This window comes from Alexandromys fortis, unplaced genomic scaffold, assembly GCF_014885135.2.
Source record: "Alexandromys fortis isolate MF-2015 unplaced genomic scaffold, M_Fortis_MF-2015_v1.1 scaffold_31, whole genome shotgun sequence".
Lineage (NCBI taxonomy): Eukaryota > Metazoa > Chordata > Mammalia > Rodentia > Cricetidae > Alexandromys > Alexandromys fortis.
The window spans coordinates 1,106,792-1,130,174 of record NW_026067974.1 but is presented as its reverse complement, the minus strand read 5'-3'; the positions used below and the strand labels follow the sequence as shown (position 1 = coordinate 1,130,174).

The following is a 23,383-nucleotide window of genomic DNA, read 5'->3' as shown; positions in this document are numbered from 1 at the left end:
GCTTGACTCAGTGTGGAGGAACCTTTCCATCACAGCACTTTCTGCTTGCATCTCTGTGGCTATTACACAGAACTCTGGCCAGCTGTTTTCCTTAGAAACAAAGGCTTTTATCTCCCGAGAGCTCGTGCCCAGCTTCACAATAAGAAGTGCAAGAATGAGAGGAGAGACGAATATGGTGTCCAGGGACTTGGAATCATCTGCAGATTGTCTGGCTTTCTACACTCGCAGTACAGGGAAGCAGATAAACGCCCCTCGTTTCATTCTGGGGGTAGATTGACCACTGTCTTGTCCCTTGGAGGCGAGATTTCTGGGTGGCGAATTTGACTGAGTCCTTTTCCCGACACCTGGTCCGCAACCTCACCCTGCGCCAGTGTGTGTGTGTGTGTGTGTGTGTGTGTGTGTGTGTGTGTGTGTGTGTGTGTAGGGAGTGAGTGAGTAGTGCACGATGAGGTTTTACCGGATGGACAGCTCTCTCTTCCCTGATGAAAGGGACTTGATTGTGCAAGGCAGCTGCCAAGTGCAAGGTGGGCTTGGCTACCATTCCAAAGGTTAAAAATATCCCTGTCAAGAAGTGCTCCTCAGAGAGAGGTAGGCACGGTGCACTGGGCCACGCGAGGGCTTTCATAGCCCTCTATAGTGAGTGCCTAGTGTGAGTTCCCTGCACATTGGCTGATATGTATGGCTCCCCCATTGCCTTTAACCTCCGTACACAGCCATCCAGACTAGTTAGCGGGAGGTGTACACGGCTCTCGATCCGGTTTGCCCTGTGCAAGTATTCTCCAGTGGGGCCGACCCCGTGGCTATAAAACATCAGCTGTGTTTCACGTTTAGTAGTTCCTGCCTGGCCCAGCTCTGTTTGATTGTTAAGATCTTTGCTTGGAGGGTTCCTTCTTTTCTCTCCTTCCATTTACCCCACTGGAAAATCAAGTTTTCTTTTATGTGAGAGTTTATAGAAGTACGTCTGGCATGTGCAGAACTCGGACCTATTAGGATATGGGTGTAGCAGAGAAATATTGCCCCCGAGGCACGGATAGTTTTATCTTTCCCACAGAATGACCTTCCTAATGGGGAGCGATTTGTTCCTCTCCAGAAGGTCAGGGGCTGTGGAGGCGAAAGCAGATAAAGCCATTGCCTCTCCTTGGCAGCGGCTGTGATCTTTATGCTGGGATGTCTTCAGCCCTCTCAAATGGTTGCCAAGGCTTCGGCCAGAGGTGGTCCCATTCAGGGTGGTGTGTGGGGAAAGCTGAAGGAAACCTGTGTGACTAATTAGTTACTTAGTTTATGGAGCATACACTGCCTCTGCAAATGCTTTCGTTTGTTCGGGAGGCAGGCAGGGAAGGTTTGACCCTCCTTCCCAGGCAAGCAGGCAGAGGGACGGAAGGAAAGGGAGCGGAAGAATGAGATGACGTTTGTGTGTGCCACGCCAGCCCCATACCACGCTAAGCATGTTTCGTATGCCAATTACTTCACTCCCACCGCCTTCTTCTTTTTTTAAAGTGAGTACTCATGCACACATATACTCATTTTCTTGCTGTATGGTCCAGGAGGTCTAGAACCCTCCACTTCCCTGCGAGCACAAGAATCCTAGCTTGCTGCTACTCCTGGCGCCTTGACACTTGGTGCCTTACTTGCTCCTGATCTCATTTTGTAGAGAAGAAAATGGAGTTCTGCTGCTTGCTGAGGTCCCTTCATAAATCCACAGCGGAAGTTCTTCCTCTTTCGGGTCTGACCCCTTGGCCTGCTCAGGGTGCTGGGATTGGCGCCTGCTCCTGCCCTCCCTTCCGTCTCTAAATCTGGTTCTCAGAGCTTCTGCAACCCTCTTGGGTTTAGGAAAATCACCTAGCGTCTTCTTTTGAGGGGGTGAAATGGTTAAATATATTGTAACTTTTAAGTGTCCGTCTAACTGCAAATGCTGCTTTGGGTTTTTTCTTCTCCCTCCTACTTGTAGAAGATGGGGAACCACACCAGCACTTCCTATGGGGACAAGAGGGCTTGATCCCCTCCCCAACCCCGTGACAGTTTGAATTTATGACTTAACAGAAGGTTGGGTATTTCAGAGACCACTGAGCCAAGGGTGCAATGTGCTTATCTCTCTTTATGCAACCCTTGCCTCACCTTCTCTCCTTTTAGACATTCTCTTCAGGATGTTTCTAGAACAGTCTAGTGGCAGAGGCAGGAAGGAGTCTTGGATAGGAAAGCGGACCTTGACTGTACGTTATGCAGTCTGGCTAGTGTCCCGGTATCTTCTTCCTGGTTCACAACTACTCGGTTGCCCAGACCTTCTTGCTAGTATTTAAATGGCTCCGCTCCCATCTCTCCACTTCCAGCAGACCTGTTTTTCTCCTTATCAACAGGAATGAAGAGCCCCTCCCTTGTTTAAGCCGCCTGGAGGTTCTGCTTCTCTGGCCTGGCCTGCGGGAGTCTGCTGTCCACCTGCCCAGTTTCTTTGCGCTCCACCAGCATACTATACCATACTAGTAGCCACCAGCAACTCTTGCTAGCCATCGAAGCTGCCCCAGCTTCTGCCTCAGAGGCCCTTTTCCCTAAGTCTTCTAAGCATTCCCAGTTGACCTTCAAACTTGAGGCCATGCCCAAGCCTTGTGTTCCCAAGCCCAGCCTCTTACTTGGCTGTGAGTATCTTTGAAGTGGAATCAGCTCCCATCCACTTTGCATCCACCAAACCTAACACAGAGCTGGGTCCTTAGAGCACCTTTGACAGGGAACAACTATGGCTTGCTACCAGAGATGTGATCTTTGCCCATTTATCTTTTTTTTCTTCTTCTCTGTGTTTGCACTCTGCTGGGACCAGTCCACATCTCTGGAGAGTGTTCTATGGGCTGGGTGCTTTAACATACACATTTTGTGTGGTTCTTGTAGCAGTCCCCATAGGCACTGTCCCCACCTATAACATGCCCACTTCCTGCACGTCTAGGAAGAAGCTGAGCTGGGGCAGTGACCCAGCTCTTCCTAGTTTGCAGTTCCTGAAGGCTTCTGCATAGCTGCTCATCTTTTTCCTTTGTGTTCACGTGGAGGAGAGCCTAGCCATCCATCCCACCTCCCTTTTCTTCCCCGAGGATGCCCTGATGCAGCCTCTTGCAGAGCCCTGGCCGCACAGTCTAGCCCTTTGGGACATCTGAAGAACTGCTGACGCTGGGATCTGTCTCTGGACCCCGGAATTGGGAGTCACTGAGGGTGGGGCTGGGCATGGTCTGTTGGCACTAAGATGGCAGTCAGGGCCAAGCGTCTGCGCTATGGGAGCACCAGTGCCAGCGCGCACAGCCCTCTCTGTGCCGTGGATTAGGTAAAGCGTGCTCATCAGGAGCTGATTGCCACGTACATCTAAAATATGGTAATGACGGTAATCAGGGCTAAGGGTTAAGGCTGCCATTTGTTCTTTTCGTGAAATCAACTGGAGGGCTTGGGGGATGGGGTGCAGGGGCTTTAGAACCTGCCAAGCAGTGAAGTTTTTATTCTGTCTCTGAAGAGGAGCAGGTCAGGTTGTTGTTCTTAAATTACTGGAGGGATGGTTCTAGAATTCTCCCTTGGACTGTCTTCCCCGGGTCCAGCAGCGTCTGCTGAGCATGGCCTGCCTTAGTTGTGAATCTGGGGGCCTATAATCCTTGCCATGTAAGTGATGGAACTTTTCCAGCACAGCGTCTCATCCCATCCTTGGTGGTTCCTAAATGTCCCTGTGGAGGACAAGGGGACCCCCCACAGAGACAGGCAAAGGAGCAGGCATGCCCTTGTGATTGTGAGGTGGTTTGAAACTTAATTTCTGTGTGGAAACCATCTACCACCAGTGTGGTATCTACGTAGTGTTTGGGAGACAGAAAGGGATGCTTTGAGCATCCTGTGGCTGTGTGTGTGATACATCCTGACACCTGTATGTGGTCCAGCTTCCAGGGAGGAGAGCTGCAGACATTGTTGGGAGTGGATGCCGGAAGGACTAGAGCAGAGAGGTGATGGGGGAGCTCTCAGGGAGGCTGTATGTGTATACACAGGCTCACTCGGGGTGGGTTTTCCTTAACGTTATTGGAGGAAGAAGAATATCAGTCCGTGAACCAATGCATCACTTGGTTTCTCTCTCTCTGCCTCTCCCCCCCATGTAGGTATGCTCAGTTGTAACTCCACAGTAGCAGGTGGTCTCAGTTTGTGTTATTTAGGTTAAGATCTTATGCTCATTTGATGTAAGAGAGAAAGTGAGGTTTAGAGCTATACTTGACTCGTCCATGTGACAGAGATGTGCTTAAAAAGGCAAGCATAGGCAGACTGACAGGAGATAGTTTGAACTTATTCTTACTTTTTCTTATTTTTTTTTTTTTAAATCTGTGAAGAATCACTCTGGGTCTGTGTCCCCATCCTGGGCACACTTAGAAAATTTCTCTTTGGGTGGGTACTGAGGGTTCCGTGAGCACGGGGAAGGGTCCACGGCAGTCCACCATCCTGTGTGCCTTCCCTCCTCCCAGTCTCCCCAGTAGTTGGTGAAGAATCGCCTTGGCTGCCTGGCTGGGCTCTGGAGGTGCCTCCTGCATGCAGGCAGGCACGCCTTCCTGGCAGGGTCACCACAGTAAAGGGCGCTTGTTTAATCTAGCCTGTTGCCATGGCTCGCAGAGACACTGGGTTTTAACTGCAGCGATGTATTGGTAGTTATTGGAACACTGGAGAAAGTTTTGGGGGGGCCTTGGCCACAGTGAGTTCAACTCATGGGTGTGTGTGCTGGGGGAGGGGGATTCCCAAGGATGGAGTGATGGAGCAGCTGTCCGTGGGTACAGAGCAGCCTGGATGCCTGTGGTAGGGATGCGGGCCAGCCAGCCATCTCACGCGGCGTCAGTTGCGGTGTGGATCACGCTCCTTAATTTCCTGTGCTTTTCCGAAGCAACCGCTCATCTCCCTGTCTGTTCTGTCCCTGCCCCACCCCCACCCCAGCCTGGTGTTCTGTCCCTGCCCCACCCCCACCCCAGCCCGGTGTGATGCAGTGCCGCTGTCTAGGATATTACTGTCTGATAGGATCTGTGGACAGGTCACCTCTGTGACTGCAGCTTTCCCCCCAAGGGTAAGAGGAAGTCGTAGTTTTTAAATGAGTCTGGGAGGGAGCCTTGCAAAGGGTTTCTGGGAATGAGGGTGGGCTGTGTGAGCACCCCAGGAATGCATTCCTGATCATTGCATTATGAAATCGTGTCCTCCTGTCGCCTAGTTTCCGTTGTTTTAACCAGAGGTAATGTTGTAACCTGACTGTGTTGTGTAATTGTGTGTAAATTATATTCCAACCCCATATAGATGAAGGCTATTTTTCCCCCTTCCAATTTTAAAGCTGTTTGGAGGGAATGCCACATTGTAGCGCGAACCCTCGTGCTCTCTGGAAGATAGCTCTAGACGGAGGGAGGTTCTTGCCCCAATTAGTTTCCCCTGAAGTTAAGTTAATTTCTGAAATAGGCAACATAAAATATTGTTACTTACACTTTTCCCTCCGGCTGTGCAACTGCAGGTGGGTGACTTGAGGCACGTGGAATTAAATGAAGACAGGATAGAAGGAGTACACAGAGTTCCTTCGTGGGGGCTTGGGTTGATCTTAACCTGTTGGTATTCAGGGTCTCAGGTTAGGGATCCCCCCAAGCTTAATTTTGGAATTTTAATGAGATAGAATTTTTAAAAAAGTACAAATTATATGTTGAGGCTTACGACTTAGTAGATTTAAGTATATTCACAGATAAATGCACGCACCCAACCACCTACCTCCACAGTCAATTTCAGAATGAAATTCTGCACTCTTTTTGGGCACCACTGGCCTTTTCTGATAAACCCACCCCCTGCCTTATGACTCCATTGAATTCCATGTTACAGATTTTAATTCATGAAGTCATGTACATGGTCTGTGACAATGACTCCCTCCCTCCCTCCCTCCCTCCCTCCCTCCCTCCTTTCCTTCTTTCTTTCTTTCTTTCTTTCTTTCTTTCTTTCTTTCTTTCTTTCTTTCTTTCTTTCTTGTTTTTTTTAAGCATAAGGTATCAAGACTCATGTCCGGCACCTGTTGGTGCCCCGTTCTTCTTGCCAAATGCCATTCTGTCATCTGGACATTTTGTTCACTCTCCCATTGGCCAGCATTTGGCTCTTTACTTCGGGGCCCCCACCAATATGTGTGTAATGTTTTAGTTTGGAAGGCTGCTTTCGATTCTTTTGAGTGTGTGCCTAAGATTGAAGTTTCTGGGAAGAGGAGCCAGCCTGCTCCCCCGAGGCAGCAGAGCCTGCAGGGCCTAGGTTGACGTTTTTTTGCATCTTTGTTTTAAAATTAGAAGGGCTAAAAGACAGTTTTGTATTTTGGTGTCCTCAGCTCCCTTTTGTGTCTTTCCGCTGGGTGAGGGGGGAATAAATCAACATCATCATAAATGAAAGGGCAGAGGCTTCTGTGAGCGGAAGGGGAAGGGCTTTGACTCTCTGTTGGCTGAGGCCTGTTACTGGGCTGCGTGAGGCTGTGGTAAGGTGATTTGTGAGAAGGACAGAGACCAGATCACAGAGAGCTCTGCGCTTGGAAGGGGACACCCCAAAATGCCTAGCCTTTGATCTCAGACCCTTTCTTACCTCTCTGGTGTTTGGCAGCAGTCTGCCCAATCGCACACTCTGGCCCTTCTTCCTCATGTGTTCAGAGCCAGGGTGGCCTCTTCTCACAGTTGCCCTGGGTTCTGCACCACCCTCCCGTCAGGCACCTCTAATGGGGGAGGCCGTGGTGCACGGAGCACAGGCCAGGTGGTTTAAACAGCAGAAACATTCTCTCACCATCTCGAAGTCTGATCTTTGGGTGGCATCCTCCAGGCCTACCGGCATCATTCTTACCTTCCCTTGTCTTCACTGGCCACCTGTTTCCTGTGCATCCTCTTCATGTAAGGGTGCCAGTCCCTGGACTGAAAGGCCACTCATATCCCGGATGATACCACTGCAAGAGCCTTATCTGATTGTACCCGGAGAGACCTTCTTTCCAAGGAAAGTCATGCTGAGGCTCTCAGGAGACATGAATTCTGGAGGAATCCTATTTAGTCCACTGTGTTTTCCAGTCAGATCTAGAAATGTTTGGAGAAGACCTGGTGCCTTACTTTGGGTCTAGTTTAGTTGTTAAGGGAGCTTCGCCAGGATTCGGTGTCATGGTAGTGGGAATGGCGGTGGTGGTTGTGGCGGGGATGGCAAGAGTAGTACTTTGGTGTGGTGTGTATAAAGAAAGATGGAAAAACTCGGGGGAACTCGGGATGGTAGTGGTAGAAACCTTTCATCCAAGCTCTCAAGAGACAGAGGCAGATAAATCTCTGAGTTCTAGGCCAGCCTGGTCTACATATGTGCGTTCCAGGTTAGCCAAGGCTACATAGTGAAACACTGTTCCAAATCACCACCACCACCACCTCCACCACATTCCAACAAAATTGGGGTGGAAAAAGTCCTGGGGCTTAGAGGAATTCCTTGGGGAATGGTCTTGGGGCTCTGGGTGGTGGTGTTGGGAGTGTTCTGTGCCCTCACTGGACATGTTTTCAGAATGAAGCCTGGATCACATTCTCAAATGCAGAGGGAACACTGTCTGTCATGTGGAGAGCACCATGTTCTTGGGTTAATGGATAGAGATCCTGTCTAGTCCTTGGCAAGTAGTCCTCCCTACTGCACACCTTGTCTTTAAGTTGGAGATGATTCATTTTTGCTTGGATTTCTCTGTCCACATGATGGGGGTGATGGACTGGATCTTTTTCAAGGTCCGACCACATTCTCCATTCTAACACTTTCCTTGAGTCTTCTCCATTGTAGGGTTTCCAAGGGCGAGAACATGGGGGAGAGGAGCCTGGGCTCTTAGGGATGAAGATGGCTTGTGTTTTCAGGGGACTTTGAACTCTTCCAAGAGCTGATAATAGCAAGAGTGGATTTGATTTCTGAGGGCCTTTGCCCATTGAGGACTGTCTGGAGCCACTCCTACCTTTGCATGCATTTGCTGTGTTAAGACATACTGTACTTTTGTCTTTCCTTCTGAGATTTCTTTATCTTCGGGATTACTAGCTCTCTTGGGGTGATACTATTAGATCTAGCGTCCCCCTTCTGTGTCTTCTTAGATGCACTTCCCCCAACCTCCTGTCACCCGACTCTGCTTTACATACGTGTATGCACTCACATAGGCACACATAGTGCACTCTTTACCTTACTTTGTAGAAACGTAATTGATAGCCAGGAGTGATGACTAACGCCTGTGTTCCCGCAGTTGGAAGTGCTGAGACAGGAGAATCGCCTCAAGTTCAAACCTGGACTGTAGAATAAGACCCACAAATGGGCTTCGCTCTGAGTGATCATTTCAAATGGAAGCATAGTTTTTGCTTTGTTTTGTTTTAAGCAAAGTTTTAATACTCATAAAAAAAAAAGCAGAAACAAAATCACCCCAACTCCTCATACCAGGTCTCTAGTTTGAGACAGGAAGGTAGGACATCTTTGCAGCTGTGGTTAGCAGCTGGCTAAGGCCACGTGTAAACAGCAATTTTCAGAACTGGCATGCATGCTGGGGCTTTTGTAGCGCCAAGGAGTGAGTGTGTGCAGAGCTTTGGTGTTTAGTTAAATTATGGGTCTAGATGTAAAACTTCACAGCGTGGTCTTGAGAGTCTGACCATGCCCTGCTTCCTCATGTGCACACAAGCTGTAGATCTCATTCACACACACACACACACACACACACACACACACACACACACACACACCTATACATCACTTCACAGAGGAACACCCTCAGCCATAAAGAGAGAGACACCTTTGAAGCCTTGTAGCCCTTGTAATCCTGGGTTCGCAGGGCTCTTGGATAGGTCCCTTGTGCCCCCAATGGTGCAAAACACTCCAATATAAGGATTTCCTGCAGCTGTCCACCACAATCCCCAACCAGGATAATTTTAGTGCGCAGTGGCCAGTGTTCAAGACTCCCATGTGTGGAATCTACTGATGTCAAGGGGAAGCTCCACTCCTCTTTTCCACAGCTGGACTCCCTTGGGATGGTCATACCCTGAGATGCATCGGAAGATGATGCCAGTGGTTCATTTGCCAGGTGGAAAGGATTTTTCATAACTCAGATGAGCATAGAGCTGGAGACCAGTGCAGACGTTTTCCTAGGCTCCATTTCCAAGGTCAGGGGAAGGTTACAATTTGGAGGGCTACTGGATCGTTTTGAGGAAATAGAAGCTAGGACTCAGGATGGAGTAGAGTTACCCCTAGCACACACCAGCATGCTTTATTGCACATGAGCACACATGTGCATCCTGAAGTTCTGTGCACGAACCTTGCATGGTGTTTACGCAACTGTGGTGACTCCTGTTTAGTTCTATGGGGAGCTTGAGCACAACATCCAGCCCTCCCTGCTTCCTGCCCTCCTTACTAGTCATGGAGATGGAACAGAAAGAGGGAAGAATGTGTGATTGCAGGTCCTCTGCCTTCTGCATCCCTCGCCAGAATGCAAATCACAGAGTGGTCTACAGCCCATTTGGCAGTAATGGTGTCAAGATTCTTCAAGTAGATCATTTCATTGCCCATCACCCACCCCAGAACCCCTGGTGGGGGAGCTCATGATGCTCCGCCCCCTGCCCCCTGTCTGTGCTCCCCTCTCCTAAAGCAGCTCACCAAGCTAATATTTCCCCTCTGGCTTTTTCACGTCTGGAAGGTTCTGGTGAAACCAGTTTCTTTTGAGTGTTGCCGAGGAGTGAGAGAGCCATTGCTCTGTCTGAGCCGGATCCTAGAAAGGATGTTTTTTAATAACTCTGATGCTTTGGTGCGTTGTCCAGGGCCTGGCTTTTTCTCATCCTTCCAAAAAGGGAAGGGTTTTGTAAAGGCTTTTGGGGAGACACTGTGTAGATTTATGGTGTGCTGCCTGTCTCCGTGTTTAGGGCTCTGTCCTGGCACGCTCACAGCTGCCAGGCAACAGTGGAACGGGTGGGAAGGGATCTTTTCATTTCACCAGTTGCTGAGCTTCAGGAGTTTAGGTGAAGTCAGGGTGGTCGTTTTTTCTTCTCTGGGTTCCCAGGAATGTTTGGAATCTAGGTAGGGCCTCAGCTTCGTGTTGCCCATCTCTAAGCAGTGAGGAGGAGGCATAGTTTCTGCCTTGGAAGGTCCCACCGGAGGTGCTCTTAGGGCCTGGATTAGGATTTTCCTGAGCTCCTGTCAATGTTTCTTTACAGATATTTAATTACTCGGTTGGAGTTTAAAGGGGAGGGGCACTAAATTAAAGCACAGGACCGCCAGATTATTACACAGAAATGAAAAAGTGTTCTCTAAATTACTGAGGTGTAGGATGGGATAATAGGAGTCGATTTGTTTTTAGCGCTATTTGTATAAAATGTTTTTCTGCTGTGCACTTTTCTTAAGTGTAAAGGCTGAATTAAGTAATTGCCTTGGGTTCAGCTGTAGTGACTGCTTAGTGCTGTCTTCAGTGTGCCCTGCTAGACTCTTTGGCGTATAGTATTTAGCTTGGGCCTTTTGGGAGCTTGTACGCTAAGCTGATTATTATATCTCTGTTTTACCGTGGATTGAATTCCAATGTTCTCTTAGAGCCCATGCTCCTGTGCCCAGCCCTTAATGCGTCTGTTGAGTGAATATGTTGGGGAAGTTAGGTTAGTAGAACTTGGCTATTAGTAAATATAGGAAGAGAGTGAAATCCGAAGAAAGCCCACATTAGTTAGCTTTGCTCATGGCTATGGCTGACTGCAATTTGAAGGAGCAGGGATTTACTTCTGGCTTGAGGTTTCAGTTCAGTTTAGTGGAGGGAGCAGCTTCTAGCATGGAGACCTGGGAACCAGTGTAGGGCAGCAGGAAAGAGCGTGAAAATGAGCGAATGTGCCTGGCTTCATTGCGTTTCTCCTTTTCCTACTCTTATTTCAATGGGCCCCTGGCCTTTGGCATAGTTCCTCCGGTACCCAGGCAGGTCATTCCCCTTTCCTGTCAGTCGATGCTAGAAATGCTCTCACAGACACACTCTGCTGATGCCCTCAACTATTGCAGTCTAATCGAGTTCACAGTCCAGATCAACCATGACAGGGCCTTGATAGAGTTTGACCATCAAGGAGATCTTGGTCTATCAGGAGGACTTACAAGCGGGCGAGAAGGCGGATGAATGTCAGGAACAAGAAGAGGTTGCAGCCAGCTCCTCGGGAGAGCCTGGGAGATGGGCACCTCGTTTTGGATCCCCGCAGGATCTTTTCTAGAATGTCCACATTGCCAATTTCATTCTTAGCCTTAGTCGTCAGAAAGAAAAGCAGTGAACGCCAGCTTGAGACTCTTAGGGTTCCTACACAGCAGGAGGACGCAGCTGGCAGGACTCACCGTGTCCTCCTGAAACACTGCTCTAGTTTGGGATCGGCCATTGGCCATGTGACTTTCATGCCCACTGAGAGCTGCCTGTTAAAGCCTAAGCTTCCTGAAGTCTGGACGCCTCTTTATGACTTAGCTAGTTCAGTCTTGAACTCATGAGGGTTGGGTGGCAGAGGTCACAGGGGGCATTTTGTGGATCTGGTACAGCACCTTGTGGAGTAGAAGAGAGAATCCCAATCCAAGAGAGTTACAAGTGCAGTGAGACACCGGTGCTGGGTGATTTATGGTGTCTTTCTATTCCAGCATGTCAGCAGCGTGCCTTGGATGTGCAACGTGAATATTGAGTGATTTGTTTTGGGTGGATTGGTTCATTGTCTTATCAAATATTTTGAGGATCCTAGTGTGATAGCTATCCAGGAAAGCGTGTTGCCAGTCCTGTATCCTGCTTCCACCACTAATAGCGTAGATGACACCTATTTTTTTTTATGGTGAATCTTGGTGTCCACTGAATTTTCCTACTTTTTTTCAATTATTTTATTAACTCCCACCCCCCCTTTTGAGACATAATCTCAGCAGCCTTAAACTCTGCTCTCCTCCAGCCTCCTGAGTTATGTGTGCAGAGTTGTGTACCTGCCTTTTCAGTTTTAAATTTTAACATCAAAACCCCTACTAACACAAATATTCCAAATTCAGTCTTCTCCTTGATTGTTTATTCCTCTTATAGGACTTGTGGTCCTTGCCCTAAGCAATTTGTGTGATATGACTTCCTTCTTCCTTTCTTTTGGAGCTGGTCCCATTCTAGAACATGGGCCATAATTTGCTAATTTTTGCCCTCAATGGATTTCAGTGTTAGCTTCTTTTGCAAGGCCCTGTTGTTGTTGTAATAGAGGTCCTGCAGAGTCCATGCCTGGACATTCAATCAAGAGAGTGGTTTAGCCTGAATCTGCTAACTTTGTGTGTGTGTGTGTGTGTGTGTGTGTGTGTGTAGCTGTGTGTGGCTGGTGTCAGGTGACTTTACAGGAGGTGAGACTAGTGTTAGGCTGGCTGGGATAGCACATGGATATTTTGGAGCTAGAAGAAGGTCATGGAAATTTGGAGACTAGTTGCAGCTTGCCATTGGGAAGGCCTGGGAGTGGAGAGGCGTTGCGGGGAGAAAGGCCTGCGAGCATAGCGGTGTGGAAGCCTGGAGGTTAGTGAGACTGGCAGAGGGCTCACTGAGTGAGCTGCAGGCAGTCCAGGGGCCTTGGAAGGCCTTCAGGGCAGGGCTTGCAGGGAGGTCCCTGAGTGCCAGGTCAGCACCTGTCTTATCGTCAGGCATAGGCCAGCATGAGAAGAGCTGAACGTAGAAAGCCCACACCTCCTTTGAATTGTATGTACATTTTTTTTAAGTAAGGAGGACTGAGCCAAAGCCTTGAGCATTTGAAGCAAGAGCTATCCCTAGTCCGTATGTATTCAATTAAACACCAGTTTATTAGTTCCTTGAGAAGCTCGTGAAACAGGCTTTGATCATGTTCATACCCCTCCCACAACTCTTGCCAGCTCCACCCCCTTTCTCTACCCATCCAATTTTTTTTTTCTAGTTACCCACATCATCTTGGGGCTGTGGTCCTAAGTGACAAGGTTTTGGCTACTATCTGAGCATCTTTACGCATCTAGCTGTGTTTTGTTTGTGTCTCTTTGATTTTAAAATAGCCTGCTGTGGGATTTTTCTTGGTATGGTAATGAAGCCATGTTTTGTGGCCACAGAGATCCTGGGGGCTCCTCTGCTGTCAAGAAGTTCCAGTCTTCTCTGGTAGGCTGAATGCCTAGGCTAATGCATACTGACTGACTCTAGCGTCCTTAACTATCTAATGGTCTGGTTCCCGAGGCCAGCGGAGATTCCAGACTTCCTGGAAGAACATGGAAGCGAGGCTTGTTGAAGTGTCTTACCCAACCATGTTTCTGATAACCTGATTAACCTGTGCCCTCCTCTTGTCATCTCTTGCAGATGGTCACAAGAACAAAGAAAATATTCGTAGGAGGATTATCTGCTAACACTGTGGTGGAAGATGTCAAGCAGTATTTCGAGCAGTTTGGCAAGGTAAGCGCTGCCCGTGGGTGGACCGTGCCGCCCATGGGTGTGGGTGGATCCTCCGATGCAGCTACCTGGGCCTTTGCTATAGCCGTGTCTTCTAGAACTGGGTCCTTGAACTTCCTGTCAGGATCTACGTGAAACTCCAGGCGCTGCAATGAGAGAGTCCGGCTTTGGTTGGCATGGAGCCTTGTGCGCCTGCAGGCGCACACAGAGTGGCCTTTCAGTACCATTTTGCTCCCGTTTGCCAGCCACATGGGGCCAGGACTGGGAAAGGATGTGGGGCTGTGACTCACAGGGCACAGGCGCCCACAGAAGCTGTGAGAGGTTAAACCCCATGAGCCAGTGCTGGGATTCCTCATTCCTTGTATTCCTGGAAAATGGCATTCAGAGATGAGGGTCTCTGGGGCCCTTGGCTGCAGCCCAGGGAGACTCAGGAATGATGTCTGCTGTGCTGATGATCATTCTGACCAGAGTACTCACGAGACAGAAGCAAAATGACACCCTGTGGTATACTGTTAGGACTAGGAGTCCTCAGTCAGCGTGAGAAGGTCCGGGGGTTAGATAGACATACGAGATGAATATCCGTGGGTGATGTCTTTGTCAGCTGCTTTTTCATTGGTGAAAGAGGCAGTGGCATATGAATGGGTCCTTCCTGAAGGTGGCTATCTCCTCAGATGTCATGCTGCCCTGCACAGTGCCCTGCCCTGTGCCTTTGTGTGGTCCCCTTTCTCTAACTCCCACAGAAGCCATAGATCTAAGAGCTTGGCAGGTGAATGGCTGAGCTGGCCCCCACTTCCTGATTCTTTGAGTAATCGTGGGAGTTGTCATGGGAGCCCAAGCATAGAAGCGACTCCTTCCATCATAGGTCTGCTTCTTCCCTTCTGGCAGGCTGACGTGGCAGAGCTCTGTGGTACCCTGGGAAGGTGCAGTGCCCACTCAGAGCTTTTATCATTCATCTCCTCCCACGATGGTTGTCCTGTTTGCCGTAGGCCAGGACAAGGGCACTGCCACCACTCATTGGCCTGAAGGTTCTATGCTTTGCTTGCTTGCCCAGGGCAGTAGACAGCCATGACTCAGTCACCATCATGTCTCTCTATGTCCACCGCCTGAGGTGAGGGTGTATGACCTTTGTTTAGCTTTGAATTGAACCCCCTACCCCCGCCCTGTCTCTTGTATGAATCAGTCTCTGCATGGATGGGGGAAGCCATACAACAAAGAGCAAACAGCATCTTCCAGTTCAGCTATGCATTTGAAATGGCACGGAGTTACCCACCTAGATGGGTTTTGAAGGAGGCCTTCCTCATCCTCCTGAATGTCCCGCCTGGGGGCTGACTCATTCTGGGTGGCTCACAGGGAAAGCAAAGTGTGCTGATGGCCACCGGAGTCACAGGGCTTCTCTTTCCAGGAGCGATTTATGACACTAGAGGGAAGTATCCATCACTGGCCCCTCCCTGCATAGGGAGAAGGATTGGAAGTAATTAAATGAGACAAGTCCTTCTTGCACCGTAGTCTGGACGGTGGGCCCTCTCGCCGTCTTTCTACCTTCAAATTGAGTCCAGGGGTAGTGTTTGCAAACACGAGGCGGGATTTCCTTTTCGAGCCGTAACCTGCCTTGGAATCTCATAGGCCCATTTGCAGGTGTCAGGGAGGTTGCGGCTGCCTGGATGAGCTGTTACTGTATTCCAGACAGGCTTATACTTGCCGCAGACAGCGCATCTCTGCACATCCTCGGCCTCGCTTGCTTTCCTCTCAGACCTCTCCCTCTTCCTTCCTTTCTTCCTTTTTGCTGTTTCTCATGAACACTTACAGTGACTCAGAGCGTCAGCAGTGGGTGTGCTGCAGCCTTTGGCCTTGCCCCTGGCAGCTTTCAGCACTGCCCTGAGAACAGTTGTCCCTTTGTCTCGGCAGCAGCCACAGACCCAGACCATCTTAGCTAACATGGCACTCGCTGAGTCGGATGCTGCTCAGTTAATTGTGTAGTAATATTTGTGGATTTTCACGGGATGCATAAACTTATGGAGTGTTTTATTAAAGGACTAAGGAGGCTTTTGAATGTATCAAAACCTGTAAGACTCTGTACTCACGAGCTCCTTTCATCCATACGCTCGAGTATTATCTAGGCTTGCCTTCCGAAGAGCTTCTTTGTCATTTGCTAGAGTCTAGTGTTCCGCCTGTGGCCCCTGGGGCAGGGTTCACTGCCTCTCTGGATTCTGGTCTCGTTCATTTGAATCCAGAATGATCAAAGTAGAGAGAGTCTCTGGGTAGGCCTTGGGGACCGTGAGTCAAAACCAGCCACTGCAAAAGGTCCTAGTGGGTAAATTGACACACCGATTTTACCATTTGTTAAAGTATATTCTGGTGTGTGTGTGTGTGTGTGTGTGTGTGTGTGTGTGTAGACTGCTACATGAAGCATTCTCACAGCTTGCATGCACACACACATGCCTGTGTGTGGTTGTTTGGGGCTGTCTTGAAGCAGATTGGCGAGGTACAAGTTTACTGCCTCTGAGGAGCACTACTAACGTTGGGTCAAACCATTTCCTTACATTATCTTGTTCAATTTTCCTCTGGGAGATAGATTGTGGCACCCCTGTGTTTCAGATAAACAGGATTCTAGTGCTGGCCGGAGAGGAAGACTTGGTGTCTCTTCAGTATCCACCAAGGGTTGGGTAAGGGGAGGATGGGGGTAGAAGTGGGGGGTGTTAAACTTGCACTTCCACACCCTATCTGCATGGAGAAAATCCATGTCCTGTAGCCTCCTTGATTGGGAGGATGGTAGAGACCACGGGGTTGAAGTTTGAGCGACAGTGCACACCCAGCTTCTTCTCCTCTTCCACATCTGCACTTCCATCTCACTGCAGCCTCCATGCAGGGTGTGCCACGCTTTTGGCTTCACTCCCCATCATTTGCCATCCTTTCCCTTTTTCTGTCTTGCCTGAGGTGGCAGCTGCTCTGTTTATTTCAGGTGGCAGTCAACACGGACAGGACTGCTCTCAAGGGGCTGAGCTAGGGGGAGTATAAATATGTCATTGCTGTAAGTGGAGTGTGTGTGTGTGTGTGTGTGTGTGCGTGAGAGAGAGAGAGAGAGAGAGAGAGAGAGAGAGAGAGAGAGTTAGATTGAAATAACTCAGAATGGAGGCCTAACAACCTTTTTTGTTTTTTCCCATCTTCCTCTCAGAAGACCTGCCCCATTAAAAATGCTGGTACTTGTTTATACTAAAATGTGGTCATAAAATGAAGCTGACGGCACAGGACTTAGCAAATTTAAAAGGCTACTCTTCCCCACTAGGTGGCTACTTCTGGTGCCTTCCATGGAGAATGGCAAAGTAGAAGGTATTCCAAGACTTTCTTGCTGGGCCTGACTATGGAATGATCTCCAGCAATACCTTGGCAGACTTTGGTTCTGGCCTCAGTTTCCCTACTGGGGAAACCGTTGACAGATTTGTGAAGGCTAGAAAATTGCTTTGCAACCCATATGGTCTCTATTGTAGCTTCAGTTATCGTTGGGTGAAAATATCTGCAGCCAGCATGTAAACAGATGGCTGTGGTTGTGTTCCAATAAAACTTGATAAAAACAAACAGAGAGCCAGATTTGTTGACCCCTGAACTGAATTATCCCTAAGGCTGGCTTTAAACTGTGAAAAGTCCTATAGAAAGTGTATAACTCTAAGTAGATAGATTATAACCCAGTGTATTTGTAGGCTAACAGGAGAATACATTGCTTACAGTAGCGAGCATGGTATGTAGTAAGCAAACAGACCTCAGCACAGTGAAGTTTATTCCTGGGCTTCGTGATGCAGGGCAGTGCATCTCGATTTGAGACTACATTCTTTATTTGGAAAAGGGCACTATTTATAATCTGGAATCTTCGTCCTATGAGTAAGACCCAGAAAAACTGAGTGAGTTACTTTCAGTCTTCCTGTTCCAGGCACAAGGTCTAAATGATCAAAACTCGTGATGTTCCGAATTTAGTCTTAAATTCTCCTGTGTGCTGGTGTTTCTGCTTTACAGTTACATGTGTTTGGTGCTAAGCTTTTAATGCATTTTAAAATGTGTGTTCAAGGATGTTAAGTGAGTCGCATGGCATCTCCACTATGTGGGTGAAGAGAAAGAAGTTGCCTAAGGTCACACAGCCCAGGTAAAGCCTGGGTGGGCACTTGTGGCATAAGCTAGCCTCTGCACTCTTGATAGAACCCTGCCTCCCGCCTTGGCAGTCAATAGGCTCTCCTGCACAGGGAGCACGGTTTATTCATTTGTCAGAAACGCTGATCTCCAGTAATTTATTTAACTGCCTTGGTTATTCGGTGAACATTATCTGTGTTCATGATTTCATACATCCAGGAATGATGTATATGGACCATTCCAAAACCTGGCAGATGACAGATGCTATGATGTGCCGGAGCAGAGCCTCTCCAGAGTGCTCGCTCATCTCTTCCCCAAAGTGCCCTGGGCTGGAGAGGCCTCCCTCCATTACTTTCCTCCCTCTTCTCTTTGGGCCCCTCCTTCAAGTTCCACTCTCTCACATTCTTGGAAGGGATTTGGGATCAAAGAAGACTTGAAGCAGAATGACCCCTTTGCCTTACCCTGGATAGAGCAGAAAGTTTCCCACTTCTTAGCTGCTCCCGAGATGCCAGGGCAGCTCCAGTGCCCAGCTCTGCCCAGCTCGCTCAGCTCGGCTCGCTAGGTGATGCTGACTTTACAGGACTCCAGTGAGAACCATGGAGGCTTCCAATTATACTTCGCATGGCGAGCTGTGTAATTAGTTTGGAAGACTTATGCTTAGTCATTGGTTTATCCTAATCGGCTTTGGCTTTTCCCAGCAACAAAGTGAGCTTATTTTGCTAAGCTGAACCGACTCTGCACCCTTTGTCTTGCCGTTTATTGTCTCATTCCTTTCATTCTGTTTTACTGCCAAAGTTCTGTTTCATTAGGCCTACAAGTCATTTCCAATCCAGTGGGCTGCTACAATCCAGCCTTTATCACCCGCTGCCCTGGTTCCCATGTCCCTTCTGGGCCAGGGCCTGAGCTGTGGTTTGATATGAGGGCTTTAACCCCTTCCTGGGCCAGCTGCTCCTGGTGGTGGTGGGATGCAGAGACAGGAAGCAGGGGTAGGGTTTGAGAAGTTATGGCTCCTCAGGTCCCAGGGAAGGGCTGGGAAGGAGGTAGGGAGTTCTTTGTGCCCTCCTTGCTAGAGCTGGGCTGTGTGAGGAACTGAGAAAGTTAGCCAAGGCTCCAGAGAATGGTGTCTGAAAACTTCATGGGGGAAAACCAGTTGGAAACCAGAATGAACTGGTTTTTGCACATAGGGAGTCTCCTCATTTATTCCACTGCCGTGGGTGTCCTGGGGGTGGGTGCATATGTCAACCTGGTGCCTGCTGTTTTTTAGCCCCAGGCTGTAGGTGGGGCTTTGGAGGTGTGTCTGTGACCCTCATTCAAGTTCCTTTTGATACAGAAGGTGTGAAGCGAATCTTACTTAGAAGTAAAAACAGTGTAAAGGCTTTGAAATTCGAAAAGCAAGATATTTGTGAGAAATACAGAGGCAAGTCACCCCTGTTCCTGAAAGAAGACTGTGATTCTGGGGTAGATTTTTGTCACCTCCAAATGCGCGGCCCAGATAAAGAGCTCTCTCTGCAGGGTGCTCGATTCCCTCAGGAGCCTAGAAAACAAAACTCTGTGTGTATCCTTTGTGGCTGTGTGATGCTCCCATGGGGCCTTTTGAAGGGGTTTGCACAGGTGGTCTGGCTGAAAGATGGGGCCTCCTCAGTCACCTGCTTGGCCTCTCCAGAGCCTGGAGTGTTCCTCAGACTGTCTTCACTTGTAACTAGGGCTAGGGAGGTTCATTCTCTCCCTCTCTGGATGACCAAGGTGAAGTTTCAGGTTTAAGTTTTCTTCCTGTGATAGCCCAGCGCGAAGCCAGTCCTGCCTCCGTGTTATTTTCACTCTGTCTGGTTTGTGTTATTCCCTGGCTTCAGAAGCACGTCTGAATCGGACACAGGGAGGGTCCTCCATAGTGGACAGCAAAATGCGGCCTCGTTTCCCGTATCCACTTTTAGGCCCAGGTGCCGACAGCATCACCACCAGCAAACAGGGTCCTTGTGCTGGGCTGTCAATCATCCTGGTGCTCGAAAATGTTGTGTTTTTCTGCTCGCTTCAGCCTCCCAACCTTGTTTCTGCTATGGCCAGTGGAGTTAGAAATAGATTCCTCTCCCTAGCCTCGCTTCTCCTAAATCTTCATGTTTTTGCTTCAAACAAGAATTCCTAAAATAGACCCTAGATTTCCAGGAAAGCTTCCCATTTCCCTCTTAGTGTACAAAATATAGCCAGCTGTTAGGCAAAGGCATCAGACATTATTACTGCACTGTTAACAGTGTTTTAAAATATACAAATAGAAAAATACCCCGGTGCCTTCTGGGTTGCAAGCTGGGAAAAACTTGGAGATTATGTTAATCAAATAGCACATTCATTTGCATGCTAGGTAAAGGAGCAAGGCTTCAGACATGGCTGTTTCTCACGGTGTCCCCCCCCCCCCCCCCCCCCGCATGGGTTAAGCTTTACTTAATGTGAAAGAAGGCAGGACCGGGGAGCTCTTGGGAGCAAAGGAGTTAATGGGGCCTGTGGTGGGGGTGGGAGGGAACAGGAAGTACTTCCAGGGGGCTCACCTTCTCAGAGTCCTCCTGGAGGCCTCTGGAGAGGTCACTTACAATGGCGTCGTTAGCATGAGAAAGGAAAGCCTTCTCTCCCGAGATGGTTTTCAGTGGGAACTGAAAATGCACCAGAAATCATGGCCCAGGCTTGTGCCAGTGGGTGCAAGGGGTGGTTCTTCAGGGAGAGAAAGCACAGTTCATTTAGACTTGGCATAGACCTCTAACTCGATTGTTCTGTGGAGTGAGCATTGATATGGAGATCCTGCTCCACCCCCACCCCATCAATGGGACGCCCCATTACACGGGTCACGTCTGCTTTTCTTTTCCCTTCTCCTTTCTTCCCCTTCTTTTGTCCTCACAGAAACGGCCTGTGTAGAATGGCCCGGTTTGTCGAGTTTTCTGCCCTGTAAGTTTTTACAGCTCCGTATCCGGAGACTCGGGTATCTGTGAATTAGCCCTGAGTGGGTTGCCAGTCGGTGCTTTATTTACATTCGAAGAAGCCGCAGTAGAGAAAAGACCCAGGGAAAAAAAAACCTTAATAAGCAGGAAGAGGCTGGAGGATTGCATTTCTGACTGTCGCTAACCTCACCACTGCCTTTAAAACCAATCACGAGGCTCACGGCTGATATTTAATAGCTTTTAGCTGATTATTTTTTCTTCTCCTCCTCTTTCTTTTCTCTCCAAGTTGACCTGGGTGTACTTGAGCGGAAATGAAGTCATCCAAATGCTGAATTAGAATAATCACAGTCCTCTAAGAATGAAATGGAGGCAGAGATTAAATGGTTGGGGGAAAGCAGGCATTACTAAGCACCAGGAAAACTTTGCATAAAATAAATAAATTGAGTTTGTCTCTGCCGTTTCCATTTCTCCCTCACTTCATGTCATCTTTTTTGGTGTCGAGTTGATGGCAAAGTGGGATCTGCTTTGCTTTAAGGTCACATACTCTCTGCCACCTGGGCGGCAGGGCTTTCTTCTTTGTTCCCGCGTTTCTTGGGCGGAGAAATCCGGATGGAGGGTCTGTGGTTGCGGAAGGCGGCTGGTTACTTGTTGCAGCTGGAGTAGGTGGAGACGGATGGAAGAGAGAAAAGAGGGTGGGAGGCAGCATAAAGCCGGCCAACTGCCCTAGTGCTGTTACTGACGGGTTTCTCTTCATAGGGACTTGTCCCTAGGGCAGGGTAAAGGGGACGTGGAGTCTTAGCCTGACTCCTTTAGGCTCTGAAAAGACCCAACAAGTATGATCCCCATGACTAGACAGATTTAAATCCTCCTTCCTCAGTGGCCTGGGATTCTCATTCACACCTATTTACATTTTACCCTCATGATTTATACCTGCAACTGGGGGAAGAGTTAGCACAAGGAATTGTTAACGGTGAAAGTACTGTATGGGGAAGGCAGGAAAGGTGTGCCATGGTGGTTTGGAGTGTAGAGTGCCTTTGGGCTCCTGTTTGGCTCCTACTTGGGGATTATTTCTGTGACTACTGAAAATAATAATAATAATAAAAAACTGCCCTCACTCAGTGAGCTTCTTGTAGTTAAAGAGCGAAGTGAGGATTTAATTAGATTTAAAAGCCCAGCAGAGTGGTTTGTTTACAGGAAGTGGTTTTTAGGTGGTCTGCTGTAGAAGATGCAGTTTCTGCAAGTGGATTACTTATAATGAGAGATTTTTGGTTGTTGAGGTCGCTAACGGCCTTTTATAATTGGAGACAGAGGTAAATATTTTCTGACTTGCTTATGGTATGTTAGCAGTCAAAGAAACGACTTAAGGGCCTTTCGGTTAAGGGAAAATAAACGAGAGTATGGAGTAATCAGAGAGAGGCTTCCTGACTGTTTTCCCAGCTTTCTTCTGGACTGTCTGGAGGGCACCGAAGGCCTCAGTGCTGCAAACCTTCCAAGGCATGAAACAGTTTTTTTCATACTTATCTTTTACCCCCCCCCCCCCAGTAATGAAACATAGGGAGGAATTACCAACCGTTTAGCTGCTGTCAGTGCTCAGATTCATGGATTCTTCTCATGTCTTCCCCTTAACCCTTCTAGTAGAAGTCCTGGGTTTTTGCTTCATGTGAGGTGCTCATGGTGAAGGATGGGTGTCTGACCAGCCATCTGTCACCCTCCTACACATCCCGTGTGTAGTCAATAATAACCTCAAACTTCTGATCCTTCTGCGTCTACGTCGTAATGGTGGGATTTTTAGATGTCTACCACCACATTGGGTTCCTTGTGTTGCTGATGCCCGGACCTGTGAACTTGGGCATGTTGGGTCAGCACTCTGCAACCCATCTACAGCCTAGCTCTGGAAACCGTTGCTTTCTGACTGTTCCGTAAGACTTGATCTATAGAATAAATATTATGGCACAGAAAGCCACAAGTGTGTGGTTCTTGTCGAGAAATACAGTCTTCTGTTTGCCATGTCTGCCTATGTTTCTGGTCACAAGGGCTTGAAAATGGCTCCTGGCCTTGTCTGCCCGCATTTCTGGTCACAGGGGGGCTGTCTTTTCATTCCTTGACCTTGAGAATGAAGCTGGGGGGGGGGGTTGGTAAAGTTTCTGATAAAAGCTCCAGATAATTAGTTTTAGTTTTGTGCCCGACATGGTCTTTTAAGACCATTTAACTCTATCAAATAAGAAATAAAGAGGTAAACAATATGAAAGTGAATGTTTATCGCTTTGTCTCAATAAAACTTTCTTTTCAGAAATCAGGAGGCATCCTGATTAACTACAGGCCACAGCTTGCCAGCCCACAAGCTGAGGATGTTCCCTGGCTCACAGAAGGTTTTATTATTTATTTATTTATTTGCTTCTCTGGTTCAAATCCAGCTTATCTACTCACTAACAAGTCATTTCACTCTTCTTTGCCTGCCAGACAGGCATAATGATGCTACATAATACACACATACGTCATATATAGACATACCCTACGTAAAATGGCCGTGAAGATCAAATGAGCAGCTGAATCTGGAGTTATTAGCATTCTGAGAGAAACAAAAGCTGTGCTTAACAAACGCTAGAAACATGAACTGCAGTTCTTTCTGCCCCTGAGACCCAAGTCCTCTGAAACTCTAGAACTGCTTCTAATGTCTTTCGGGGTGGTAGGCTTGCCAGCACACTCCGTGTGTGTGTGTGTGTGTGTGTGTGTGTGTGTGTGTGTGTGTGTGTGTGGCAGTTTTCATCTGTCCTTCAGTTTAGATTGTAACTTTTCGGTTTTTTCACCAATCCTGGGAACAACACAAATTGAAAAGTTCTCCCTGGATCCTCATAACATAAGATGAAGTTTAATTTTTTTTGATGAGATGTCTCTGAGTTCAGTCTAGCCACCTCCGTGCTTCCAGTCTGTGAAGACCTTCAGGTTGCTCTGCCTTTGATGGAGAACG

At 48.4% G+C, this 23,383-nt stretch overlaps 1 protein-coding gene across 7 annotated transcripts in view; it reads left to right on the top strand.

Annotated features, from left to right (window-relative positions):
• Msi2 (musashi RNA binding protein 2) overlaps positions 1-23,383 on the top strand; it is a 461,743-nt gene that overhangs the window by 208,542 nt on the left and 229,818 nt on the right. For all 7 annotated transcript variants that reach the window (XM_050157119.1, XM_050157114.1, XM_050157113.1 and 4 more), the window contains exon 6: positions 13,289-13,381. In XM_050157119.1, coding sequence (XP_050013076.1) covers positions 13,289-13,381 — 93 coding nt within the window. The remainder of the gene's footprint in view (positions 1-13,288; positions 13,382-23,383) is intronic.